Below are 13,624 nucleotides of genomic sequence, written 5' to 3'. Positions count from 1 at the left end.
GGTGATGATCCGGCAAGAGGAAGGTCATGGCTTCTAATCAGGAAGGTTCAGTGGGTGGCCTGCTCTTTCAGTTACTGCCAATCTGCCCAGACTGCCGTGGGCTAGATGGTTGAAGCTACAGGAATTTATTATTCATGGACGTGGATGCTGGGAAGACAAAGTGCAAGTTGTTGGTCAACTTAGATTTTGGTTTGGGCTTTGTCCTGGTTTGCAGACTGAAGCTTTGCCCCTGTGCCCTCAAATGGTCTTCCTTTGGTGTATTGTACATGAGAAGGAAGAGATACATTGCACCCTTTCTTTTTATAAGGCCACTGACCTTACCAGATTAGAACCAAGGCTCTACCCTTATAACTTCTTTTTTTTTCTTTTTTCTTTTTTTTTTAAATTATTTATTATGTGTACAACATTCTGCCTCCATGTATGCCTGCACACCAGAAGAGGGCACCAGATCTTATTACAGATGGTTGTGAGCCACCTTGTGGTTGCTGGGAATTGAACTCAGGACCCCTGGAAGAGCAGCCAGTGCTCTCAACCACTGAGCCATCTCTCCAGCCCCCCCCCCCCCCCATAACTTCTTTAAAACACTGTATTTTTTTCCTAAAGGCCCTGGTCACTTCAACCTTCAATATTGGAATTTTAAGGACATGTTACTATTCAGCCCATGGCAGCTGCTGCCTAGTTTCCCTTCCCATCTATTTCCAACCAAATTCTCTAGCATTTATATCAGTTCTGTGAAGTATCTCCTATCTTCAGTCGAGGATTATTTTCTGTTCAGCTGAAGCAGATTTCATTTCTATTCTGGCAACCACAAGCCCAGACATTACTTTGGAAGCTAGAATCTGAATAAAGCCACCGGGGAACTGGTGTGGGTGATGGATCCTTGCTGGTTTCAAAGATGAAGACTTGGAGCTCAGGAGAGGGACTCCGTCAGTTGTAACAAACAGTTAAGCAACTGCCCCTCTGTGCAGATCTTTAATGAAGTAGCCACTGGAAGAAGGATTTGAGGGATCAGTTGTCACTGCTGAGAGTTATGTAGATGGGATGAGGGACTTAAGGGCACTGGGTAGAGGTGGCTTCTTCTGCTGGAGCTTGGGGAGTGGATGACAAGCTCAATCCTCTGTTTTAGATCAAAACTTAGGTCCAGGAATTTTCTCTTGTTTTCAAAATGTCTGTAAAAATGTTTTCCTCAAACGCAAAGTTTAAATTCTGTGGGATCCTGGGTAAAATCTGCTAAGCTGTCAGTGTCACCAGGAGATTTACAAGAAAGTCACAACAATCATTGGAACCTAACAGCAAATGGAACAGAGATGGAATGTATCAGCATGGGCATACCCCACCCCCCGAACACTTAGTGCTACTTCACGGTGAAAGGTTTGTGTCTTCCTTTTATCTTTTTCACAATACACCAGCAGACTCTACCACCAGGTCTGACCATCTTGTCCTGAACATGGGGCTCCGGGCTTGCAGATCTGGAAGTGTTACACTGTCAACCCTTAGTTAAGGTATATTCAAAGAGAAAATGGGGGAATACTTGAAAATACAGTTATTTTCCAATCCTTAACATTTGTTAACAATAGGACTAGGGCCTCTACAGCCTGTCTGCACTTAAAGAACATTAATACAGGTAACAAGTGTCAGAATGTAACTCTAAGGAATATAAAATAAAGCATATAATAACCCTCTATAATAACCCATTCTCTAAGGATCACAACGAAAAATAAAATTCATTCATCATCTTACTAGCGGCTTTTAATTCACACCCAGATGCCACCATGACTCATCAGCAAACACTTGACTGTTCTTTTAAGAAATAAGTTCAGAGACAGAGGCCGGGACTATTAGGAGCTGGTCACTAAGCTGGAGCCAAGGTTTGTTTCCTCCTAAGTAACTGTGAGTTATTTCCCGACTGGCTTCCATTTGAGAACTGTCTAAGAACTGCTTGATTCAAAATGTCAGATTCCAAAAGAATTAATTCCCTTTGTATTCTCTGGAAAATGACCTTACCGGGGACTCTTTCAAAATCAGAGTGTATACTTTCGAGGGTAAAGGTCCGAGCAGAGCTGTAACTGAGCTGTGGGGAAGCTAGCCATCTGTCATGGACTCAGGGAAGGAAAGAGAAGAAGCCACGGAGGCCAAGGTAACCAACATGAGAGCTGGTGCTCCTCTCGACAGGGTGAAATGGAATGCCCTAGTGAAAAAGGAAACCTGTCAGCCTCCCGTGGATGCTGCTCTGATATCAAGATGAGGCTTATTTGGGGCATATTTGAGTTATCTTGCTGTGTCCAACTGTCCTTTGGTTCAGGCATCTAACCCTGCTTGATATGGCTGATCTCACAAAAAGGAAGGAAATCCCTAACCCACCAACCCAGAGCATCCCTGCATCAAGGTGATCTCCTCACTCTGGTCCTTCTCCACAGTGACAGTGAAATGAAGCTCATGTGAGTGTTTTGGGTCCCATATTCTAGACTTATGAAATGGTAGATCCAGAGAGACCTGGGTTGTTCAATACAAGAGCCTTCACATATCAACCATGGGGATTAGCTGTGCGGCAGAGGCTCTGAACTTTTAACTCACTATAATTAATTTGGGTTTAAATTTAAAAGCGGGCACTAGACTCTATTGGGAAACAGTGGCACATGGATCCACTCTTTTGATCATAAAGCTAATGAAATCCAGCACTAAGTGTTTCTAAGGAAAATGAGCCTGAATTGGGACATGCTGTGAATGCAGGATAGAAACCACCGTTTTAAGACTTAGTTTATGTACAGAGAAAGAAGGGGGATGTCCCATGGATAATTTCATACTCATTGCTTTTTGAGAGCTGAATATATTGAAATTATGGAGTTAACAAAAATGTATTATTAAAGTCACCGATGGCACCATGTGATTTCACTGGGCAGTATCAGACCAGACTGTTTGCCTCCCCAAACAGCGACCATTTGTTTGTCTGTAGTTTGCAGTGAACGCATCCTGGAAAGGATGGAAAATCGAGGTAGAAATTTTTTTCCTACTGAGAAAATATTTTTTCCGGCATCCAAAAGTGAAACTTCTGCCTTCCGTGGGGGCCTGCTCCAGAGCTCCTCTGAAGATGTTTCTGCATAGTGAAGCTTGCAGGCGGCTTTGCTCTACCCTGGCCAAGCCAGGCCGTCCCCTGCTTTCCCAGCACCCTAATCACCAGATAATGCCTAATGACAGCCCCCAGGGACAGAAGAAACAGGAGCCTGACTGAAAGACAACTCTTCCTTCTGTGGCACTTCCGTCAAACATCGCAAAAGCATTGCACTTTTGCATGGGTGGCCCCTTACCCCAGAAAACACAAGGATTTCCGTTCTCTCTTTCCTCAACCTCCGGTATCTTGTGCTTCTTGCTTGTTTGAATGTTTAGTGAGTATGCTTTTTGAACTAGGCATTGTGTGAGGCTCAAAGTGGGTAAAGAACTCGGGTCCTGCTCATAGGGAAACCTCAGCCTAGGAGAGACATGTAAGCAATCAACGCAGCGTAATAAGGAGGGACCAGACTTTGAAATGGTAGGAGGATGGGACTGCCAAGGAATTGACCCTGGGACTGACTCCTGAAGGAAGACACACGGAAGGGGTGGCATTCCAGTCAGGGAACACAGCATGGCACATGCATAAAATCACGTGCCTTCAGGACTGCCTGGGAAAGTCCAGCAGTCGCCATTTGTCTTGGCTACAAGACATCAGAGACAGGCGGGTAGTGAAGGCAGGAAAGGGCCAAGATAAAGCCTGAGTTCCCATTTATCAGATGCCAAGGAAGTACAGAGAACCTTCAAAGCTACCAACAGGATGCAGAAACATCTTCCTCTGTCCAGTTTGATCGACCTACAGCATCCCGACATATGAAGACATTCTCACTGCTCCAGGGGCCATGCGGAACCTGGGGATTCTGCAGCAGTCTGGAGGCGTCAGTCCCCCTCAGTTGCCTGGTGCCTGGTGCTCACCAGCCATGTACTCATTGCAATACGCACACATAGGATCCATTGCCAACCCAGGACCTCATGGACAGGTAGGGAAACAACATGCAAAGCAGAGGCAATTTGGCAGAGAAATATACATAGTCTTTACTTACTACTTGGGAATGAAAACCATATGTTCTAAAATGTTTGCGGGTAGAGATAGCCTGCTCCTGATCAGAGTTCTCCATTCTCAACCTTCTTTGCCTGTGACTAATGACCTAAGATGAGAAAGGCCTAGGCTACTTGAAAGAATTGTGTTGATGGAGACCTGATTCCTAAATCTACCAAGCTTAAAAACATTTTGGAGAATTTCTCACAGCAGATCGTTATGTGACAAGCTAATCCCCTGAGGAGAGTACTCACTATAGCATGTGGTCGGCGAAAGGGGCCCTGACTCTGGCAAATCCCAGCCACTTCCCCTGTGTTTCATTAAGTACAAGGTCTCTGTAAAAGGGTGAAGTCACTACAACTCCAGTCGAGGCAGAGAATCAATGCTCTGAAGTTGTTAGTTTGCATTTCATTAATTTTCTGTCTTCAAACAATAAGTTAAGACAATCAGTCAGTCTTTATGTACTACAGCTAATTAAGGGCTCATATGGGATTTACACCCACAGCAACTGCAAATGTTACCCACACAAGAGCCTCCCTATGCTATCAAATTGAGCCGCCACGGGATTCCTGTCCCTGTAAGGCTGACCTTGTTACTACAACATTGTACTGGCTCAAACACCAAAGTGGGCACCATCCCACGTCTCCCATTTGGAAAAACCTGGCTGCAGACTGCCCATTGGACTGTCCACTGCAGACACGTGTGTGTTCCCTTCCTGCCACCTCACCTACAGGTGAAAGGCGGGCCCTGGGCATTCTCAACAGCCAGGCAGCCAAAGATCCAGGGTCCACTATCTGTGGTGAGATGACAATAATCAAGGTTTTCTCGTTTACTTATCAGCTATTGCTTTAACGTCAGGCGCTCCTATAGGCTCCGGTAGCCGGCTTCGGGTTCAAGTCTGTATTGTGGAATTTGAACCATTACCACAAGAAAGCTCTATGGGTCTTGTTAAAAGAACAGAGGGAACTTCTGCCAATTGCTAAGAAATAAATTCCTCCCTTCCTGCTGCTTGGACCACAGCATAATGAGGGCTCCCAACCTCTCTCTATAAAGTAATAAAATGAACTCTGTGGGCTTTTCCTTTTGATGTATTCCAGTTTAAAAGTTTAGAGTTGATGCCTTTTCATCCTGAATTTATCTCCCCTTGTAAATATTTCTGTACCATTTTCAATTTCGTAAGTATACACATTCTTAAAAATAATTCACTCCTTCTCCTATTTCAGTTGTATCACTTTATGTTATGGGTCAAATTTGGGGCTAAATAAACATACTTCTGGGTATAGCTCTGCAAATGCCTTTGGCAGCAAATTAACTCAAACAAATGCTTTGGCTGGGCAGTGAGGCTGCTTTTTAATGATCTTCCTGCTCTTGTCTGGAGGCCCAAGGACAGGACTCCTGAAGTGTTTTCCAGGGCTGTATTTTCTGCCAAGTTAACACAGGCGTCTTTATGTGGCGGTTGGTTTGTTTAAAGTTTCACCACCAGAGGGTGCTACTCGTCCGCATCTAAACTCTGATGTTTTACCACAGGGCTTGATGGGCCCTACTGTCAAAGGCTTGCGTTCACAGCCCTATTATCTAGGAGAGTTCTTACAGAGGTCTGTAGGCAGCCTGAACTTCAAGGAACAAGATTTTCCTTCAATTGTGACGTGACGTGTTGATAGTCCAAATAGACCATCTCTGTAGCTTGCACAAACCAAACTGCATTGGTTTATGTCTGTTACAGATCAAATAAGAAAGTAATGTATTTCATTACTTAGGGTTTTGCTCAATATTTAATGGACAGCAAGAATGAACCCCAAATCCTAACATCCTCTTCCCCACACCAGTGACCCAGGAAGTAAAAAGATGCTTTGCCCTGCTGTATCAGCGAAGTTCCTCGCTCCAGCAGTGCGACTGGGCTACTCTGTTTTCTGTACACACGTCTCTCCGATTCTCATGCGGTTTCATCCGGTACACCGTGCTTGTTTTCCTTTGTCAGTCAACGGGCTGAGAACTGTACCAGGGCTCGGTGCATGCTGGGTCAACAATCTACCCGCAGCATGGAAGCATTAGGATTTATCAGTTTTAACTTCTCTTATTGTTGCCCGTATTAGTTCCTTAATCTGTTACAATGATAAAATGCCTGACAAAAAGCCACTTAAGGGAGGGTTTATTTTGATTTGCAGTCTGTCACGGCAGAGGGGTCTTGGGAGCAGGGTCTTGAGGCAGATGGCACAAGCAACCAAAGGGGTGTGAGTGCTGTTGCTCAGGTCCCCGTCCCCTTTTAACTCAGTCCACGACCGCAGTCCACCGAAGAGTGAGGGTTGCCCGTATATTCAGTGGGGCTTCCTAGCTCAAGTAAGCAAATCTAGAAAATCCCTCAGACATGCCCAGAGGGAGGCTCATTTTTATCAAGAGTGTGATCCCAAAAAGTTAAAAGTATGGTTAGTCGTCACATAGACTTTTAATGCTTGCACATTCTATGTAGATGAGTAGGGATGGAACTGCACACCCCTTTTGTGCATACCCGAAAATACAAAGTGAAAAACTGGTATGCAAATCTCAGCAAATCCCTTACTGAACACTGGTGTGCTGTTCTGTGAACTGCCCAGAAAATCAGGGCCCATAAAGGTTTTCTGTAAAGGATTAGATCCAAGATTTCAGGCTTTGTGAGTCAGCTAAGTTCTCCTTTATGTCTATTCAACTAGACCATTAGAGCAAACAATTAACCATAGATGCAAGTGATTGGAAGCATCTATGCCTCAGTAATATTCTATTTTTAGTTTGCTACTCCTACAAATGGTGAAGTTTTTTTTTTGTAAAGATTTTGATTTTTACTTGTGGGTGTGCGTCTTTGTGTGCACAGGGTGTGTGCACATACTTCAGAGGACACAAAGGGCATTGGATGCCCTGGATCTGAACTTGCGGGCAGTTGTGAGGCACCAGAACTGGGTGCTGGCTCCCCGTGTGAGCACTACGCACTCTTGACTTTTGAGCCATCTCTCCGTTCCCCAAATGCTGGATCCTAATGGATATATTCTTACTAGCACCATTTGTGAAAGTGCCCATTCACTACTTTGATGATTTCCACCCTCCTCACATAAACATAGAAACAACACAAAGGTTAGACACTTAAAGGTTCGTGGATCTCTTGGAGAAATAGCAAAGGATTCCCTCTGCGGAACCTCCAGACTCAGAAAACTGCACCTGCGGCTTTCTAGATGTCATTCTGTTTACATCCTAGAAAGACCCTTGGGATGGGAAGTCAACATTAAGAATGTTTTTCCCTGACAATTTCTGCAGTCGCAGCATGAAAAGAAAACAAAAGCCATCGTTTACCTTCAGACTGATGAGTCGCAAGAGGAGTCTGTGTCTCCTTGGAGTAGGATACTACTTCCCTTGGCAGGAAATCCACCTGCGTGACCTTTGACACGCCCAGCTTGTGCAGTCTTCTTCTGTAAGGAGCAAAGGACAAACACTCAGAAAGGCGATGTCTTTATTTCAAAAGACCCATCAGTTCTGGAAACACAAAAATAAACAAACCTAGATGCCCTCAGCCTCCCAGTACAGTGTTAGGCGCATGGCCGTGGAGTGGAAACATGGCCCTATTGGCTGGGTAACGTCACATAAGTCTCTCACAATGGCCCTCCCCTCTCCTGTCTGTAAACTGAAGTCCTTCTCCAACTCAGGTGAGTGAGTCTTCTATTCTGAACATCTCTGATTATGCTTGGATAACAGGCTTACAGGGAGTTTTTGTTAGCAATGTAGATTCTAGTTTCTTGGATAGGAGAATTTTCAGGTTTGAACAGCGAGTAGATTCCACGCTGGAGTAACACTGTTTATGAAAGCAGCAACAGCGAGAACCCTATTCTAAGCAAGAGGATCACAGGTCTCATTTATCCAGGAGGATGCTCGATGTGTGAGCAAATGTGTTTGCGAAGCATATAAGAGAGCACAATGGATGAAAAGAACAAAGGGCTCAGACGAATAGAGTCCCAAGCTAACTGTGGACATGCGGGGATCATTTCTGAATATTTAGGTAACATTTCAAATGTTTTCCGATGTCTGCACACCCACTATATCATCTGTCTCCATGAGATCTTTAAGAAGTGTTGGATGTTATCTTCTCTACACTATAGAAGAAGAATTCAACTCTACTACCCAAATACCTGTAATTTACACCTGGTGGAACCAGACTTAAAATCACATTGACCTCATGAAAGCAGATGCTATTATTGACCAAAGTCCTGATCCTATGCTTCCGCTAAGCCATTTCCTAACCAAGCTTCATAATGGTGACTGTGAGTCACTCCAAAAATCTGGTTCTCCCAAGTTAGCCAGAAAATAGTCACGCGTGGAAACATCATTGTCCATGGGAAAGCAGTACCCCCTGAACTCAATCTCCATGTGTGTATCTTGTCCACACTCAGCCCTGAACTTACTATCCATGTGTGGACCTTGTACACACTCAGCCCTGAACTCACTATCCGTGTGTAAACCTTGTCCACACTCAGTCCTGAACTCACTATCTGTGAGTGAACCTTGTACACACTCAGCCTTGAATTCACTATCCATGTGTGAACCTTGTCCACACTTAGCCCTGAACTCACTATCTATATGTGTATCTTGTACACACTCAGCCCTGAACTCACTATCTGTGTGTGAACCTTGTCCACACTCAGCCCTGAACTCACTATCTGTGTGTGAACCTTGTCCACACTCAGCCCTGAACTCACTATCTGTGTGTGAACCTTGTCCACACTCAGCCCCTCCATGATGCCTCATCCTCATCCTCATCTTCATTCGGTGCCTTCTGTTGTGGTTCTTCCTGGTAGTGCATAGGTACCATGTATTTGCTGTGCACAAACCATGTATATTTTATGCACATGCATGTGCACAATTATTAGATCTACACATCGTAGAATGGTTCCTTGAATTTTATTTTTAGGACGCAGAGTTAGCAGTGGTATTGGACATATTCTGGTGTACTCTTTTGAAATTGCCAGCTGGACACACATGTGAGAGAGAAAAAGGAAGAGAAAGGCACAATCATCCTTAGTTCCACACTCCTCTCTAGTTAAGAACAATAAGAACATACCGCATGTGTGCCACAGTGCTCAGCCATTACAGGTGAAGGTTGCGGCTTCATTGTTCTTCTTTAGACTACTATGAGTATTAAAAACATGACACAGAGTGTACTCCAAAGGAAACAAAATTTCTTTAGATTCTAGTTACTGTGGGCTCTAAGCATACACACAGCAAACATAGACAAATGCTGTTCTAGGGAGCAAGCCTGTCAGGGTGTATCTGCAGCTCAACACAGGAAATCCAAGCACAACCCTTATTACACACAGGCCTGATCCACCTGGGCCCAGAATGGGAGCTCGGAATAAAAAGAATGCACCAAAGGCCCCGCTGTTCTACACAGCTCCTTACAGAGAATAAGGAACACACACATGATTTCCTGGGAAAAAGCAAAACAAAACAAAACAAAAAAACCACCAAGCCAGGTGAAAGACTTAGAGTCTGAAAGGAAGAGACTTAAGGTATGATTTTAAAACTGTCTTGGGTCCGAGATGAACATTTTCCTGCCTCGAGTGCTTCTTCTCGATGCAAATGAAGACTGAAACATGAATGGACACACCAGGTCTGCTCACAGTGAAGCCCACTGTGCAGTTCACCTAACACGTCTTCCTGAGCCCCACTAGGGCAGTTGTAACCCCAAGGTCAAGGAACGAGAAATCACCCAGGTTCTAGCCTTCCATCAATATGTATGAGGCCCAGGGATCTTCAGGCACCATGAAGTGACCACTACACCCGCAGGCAGTGTTTCGAATTTCTCTCTAATGGGATGTGTACCTTAGGCCTGTCTTGTCAGACACCGAGAAGCAGGCCATAGGCATGGGAAAGCTAGTTCACAATCTGATACTCCATCATGTTCTGTGCAAAACACAGAGGCAGTAGAGCTTGAGAAAATCTATGAAAAATGGGTTCCTACGCCCGCTTTGTTACCTATCAACCCGATCAAACAACGAGCGAAAGACCTAGGTAAGCAGTCAGCTCTTCCAAGCCCCATGATGTGAACTTCCAGACCCAGAACCAGGGTGTGAGGCTAGAGGAGGTGAGAGCTTGGGAAGCCTTGCATGCCACTAAGCCTTGACTCAGGCAGCGTGGGTTTTAGTGTGTCTTTTCAACTGATTATGATAGTGTTTAATTTGTAAAACTTCAGGAGAGACAGATTCATGGATATTTTAAATTGAAGATTTTTAAAAGTCCGTAGGGTTGCTTATCTGTGGCAATACCATTTGAGAATTATATTCCAAACTGTATTTATACTATTCACTAATTTATTCATTTACTTTGGTAGGAGTACCATGGTATGGTGTTTGGCTGCTCTGTTTGCTTTTGCATTAATTAAAAATATCACTATGAAATTTCCAAGTTTCTGAAAGTTAGCTTGAATAAATGAGTTTATCTAACTAAAATAAAATATTTTCTTGTTTTAATAATCACTGAACCATTTCAACCAGTCTCTCTGTGATGTTATGTTTGGGAGGTCAGGGCCCTAGCTCAGCCCAAGACACATAAACAAACAAAAACCAAGCTGTCGGCATGTTAATCTCCCAGGGCACGGGTCGCTTGACAGCTTGGCTCTCGATCCGTGGAGTAGACCTGCCCCAAAGGACTGAGAACTCTAAAGAAACACTTCTGCTACTTCTCAGGGTATTTTGGGTAGGTTACGCAGCTCCCTACAGTCTCCGGATCGATTAAGCGGTATTTATATTAAATAACTCATTGTGCTTAGCTTGCTGGTCTGGCAGTCATGAACTTATGCTCAACATTTTTTTTTAACATATCTTATTTTATCCTGAATAAAATCTCATACTATTACTCTTCCTTTACAGATAAAAAATCAGGGGTCAGTGAGGCCAATAAATGTGCTCCAGGCTTGTAAGTGGCAGGCCACAGCTCTGCTTGACAGTAAGCCAAAGGGCCCTGTACTCGCTAAGTGTGCCCTGTTGACCTGGGCTACTGCGGATGACCACACACCTATTGCAGCATGGCTTTCACGACCCAACACAGTCAAGTCGAAGCATTTGTGTTCTTTTTATAAGATAGAACTCCTGAGAAAGGAGTTCAAGGGGTCTACAGAAAGACCCTGTTTCTGAGGTAAGAACCACACAATGGATGCCCCCATTAGAGGGTCTGGAAAGACTGGCCAGAAGGTGGCGCCCTCTCACAGCAAAGCCCTACTTCTTGCTGAGTCTAAATGGAGTCCCATCACTGCTGGTCTTACCAGTCACCAGTCCTTGCTTCATTAAGTCCAGAACACATAGGTTTGTATAATCTTTTAATATTCAGTTTGTCCAAAATATTTCTCTAACTCTATCAGATGACAAAATTACTTTGTTAGTATGCCTACCAGACAAAGCATAGAGTACTTTGCTTTAAAATATAAACATTAAGTATCTGCTTCTGTATTTTAACTAAAAGTGTGACAAAGGTTGTTTTTCAATTCAGAGGGAAAGTATTTAACAAATAGTTGGAAAACCACTGTCACATTAATGCTCTATGATTGCTTTTCCTTTTGGTTTAGCCATTGATTCCATACTGGCTCTCAGTCTGCTTCTAGAGTCTCTTTGCCGCCTCTCCGTCATAGCAAGCCCCCTAGAGTCCAAGCAGACAGCCATTGCTGCTACTGCCCCAGGCATGCCCTTGTTCATGCCTACTATCTCTGACTTGGTGGGGAACTTGCTCCCTTGTATCTTCTCCTCGTCTCTGCTCTGTGGAGCTCACTCACTTCAGAGTGAGACGCAGACGAGCCACAAATTCAGTATGAGGACAGAAGGGAGAGGGATGACAAGAGCAGGGGACACAGGACAAGTCTTGTGAAGACAGAAGCTGGGATTTAAACAGACTCCGTTCTGGGTGTTTGCATTATTAATAAATCACCATGCGCACTGCTACCTAGGAAATTCATTTTTTAAAATAAGAGGTTTTAATTAAAATTTTAAATTGCCAAACTAAATTTACATAGGGCTTTATATAACTATAATTCATCATCCCTAAAAAGCTCAGTAAAGCCTCATCTCTATGAACTAACTGTGGCTGTGTTTAATAAACACAGAGGGAACACAAATGCTTGAAGACCTGGGGCTGCTTATCCAGGTCAGCAGCACAAGAAGTATTTTTACAGAAGAAAGCAATGTCACAGTTACCACCTCAAATCCATAGCATAAAACTTGAGGTGAGGAGCTGCCATCTGTGATTTGGAAGACAATCCAAGGTCTCGACTCCTCAGCGCTAGGAATTTCAAAGACTGCTAAAGGCTGTGCTTCACTTGTCTCAGTAATATCAGAATGAAGAGAGACAGACCTCAGTGTCTGAGCAGGATCCTTTTGAACTCTGCAATCAGTAACCAAATTCCGGAGCACATAGCTCATTACCACAGCAAAACAGAGAAAGCTCTACTTTAAGTTTGTGACGCTCCAGGAGGCAGGGCAGGTGCAAAGGCGGAGGAGAGTGTGCAAGATGAACAGTGGTTAGCTCATAAAGCACACAGAGTATGGACAAGTGACTTGCATGTATTCTAACGAAAAGCCGAGAGTGTCATAAATCATCCTGGACACTGGCTGATGGACCCTGGACCTGTCACAGCTGACTTGAAACACAAGGTGACACAGGGGTCACCTTCCTCTCCATCCCTTTAAGTCTTCCCAAAAGGTCCTTCTCTCCTGGCCTTCCTAACACTGAAGAGGACACTGGCTGAGCAAAGAAGCCCTGCATCCATCTTGAATCTTTTCTTCTAAAAGGAAAGTCGAATGAAGAGTGGAAACTGCTTCTAGCTTGAGAAGGCTGGTTGGTACCATTCAGAGCAGAGAGACAACCCAGTGTCTGGAGCACAATCCAATCTGCCCAGGTACTGAACTGCCATTAGCTAGATCTCAAGAGGAAAATGACTGCCATGAACCACTGTCCCCATTTAGCTGTGTTTTCAAGGTTTATTAGTGTAGCATGAACGAGTATATAATTTGTTTCATGGTTATATGGACACACACTTTTTAATCCATGCACCAGTATCTGAATTGTTCCTTGCCTTGATGTTAAAAATAATGCTGATTATTTCCTGACTGCATTATAAATATTTATCCTTATTCTCACAGGCAAGTGTGGCTCTCACCACCTGTCAAATAAACTTTTCTTCCTTTTTTTCTTTTCCTTTCTTTCTTTCTGTTTTTTTTTATAGAACATCATCACAAAAAACCACAACCAGTCAAAAAGCAGATAAGAAGTGATTGTGGGTTGTGGAATGTTTATCCAGATACACCTACAACTTAATTCCGGTGCCTGAGGTTCACCAAACATCTCAGAAGAGGGAGTGAGAAGATTACACAAGCCAAAGGACCAGGAAATCTGCTGTGAGAATGTATCTCCTAGAAATGACAGGAAGCTACACCCTCAACAATACGGATACCGAAACAAGACCAAGACAATACCAATAGACATAGGAATGGGGAGAGGAGAGGTCCCAGTGCACCCCGCTTGTAGACAAAGAGCCAC

General features: G+C 44.0%; 1 protein-coding gene across 6 annotated transcripts in view; it reads right to left on the bottom strand.

Annotated features, from left to right (window-relative positions):
* Positions 1-13,624, bottom strand: part of Dync1i1 (dynein cytoplasmic 1 intermediate chain 1) — a 311,008-nt gene that overhangs the window by 214,859 nt on the left and 82,525 nt on the right. For all 6 annotated transcript variants that reach the window (XM_085683897.2, XM_085683899.2, XM_085683900.2 and 3 more), the window contains one exon: positions 7,403-7,518. In XM_085683897.2, the coding sequence (XP_085540023.2) occupies positions 7,403-7,518 (116 nt within the window). The remainder of the gene's footprint in view (positions 1-7,402; positions 7,519-13,624) is intronic.

The sequence above is a fragment of the Myodes glareolus genome, chromosome 25, assembly GCF_982192425.1.
Source record: "Myodes glareolus chromosome 25, mMyoGla1.1, whole genome shotgun sequence".
Lineage (NCBI taxonomy): Eukaryota > Metazoa > Chordata > Mammalia > Rodentia > Cricetidae > Myodes > Myodes glareolus.
The sequence above is the reverse complement of the archived record's forward strand: the minus strand, read 5'-3'. Positions and strand labels throughout refer to the sequence as shown.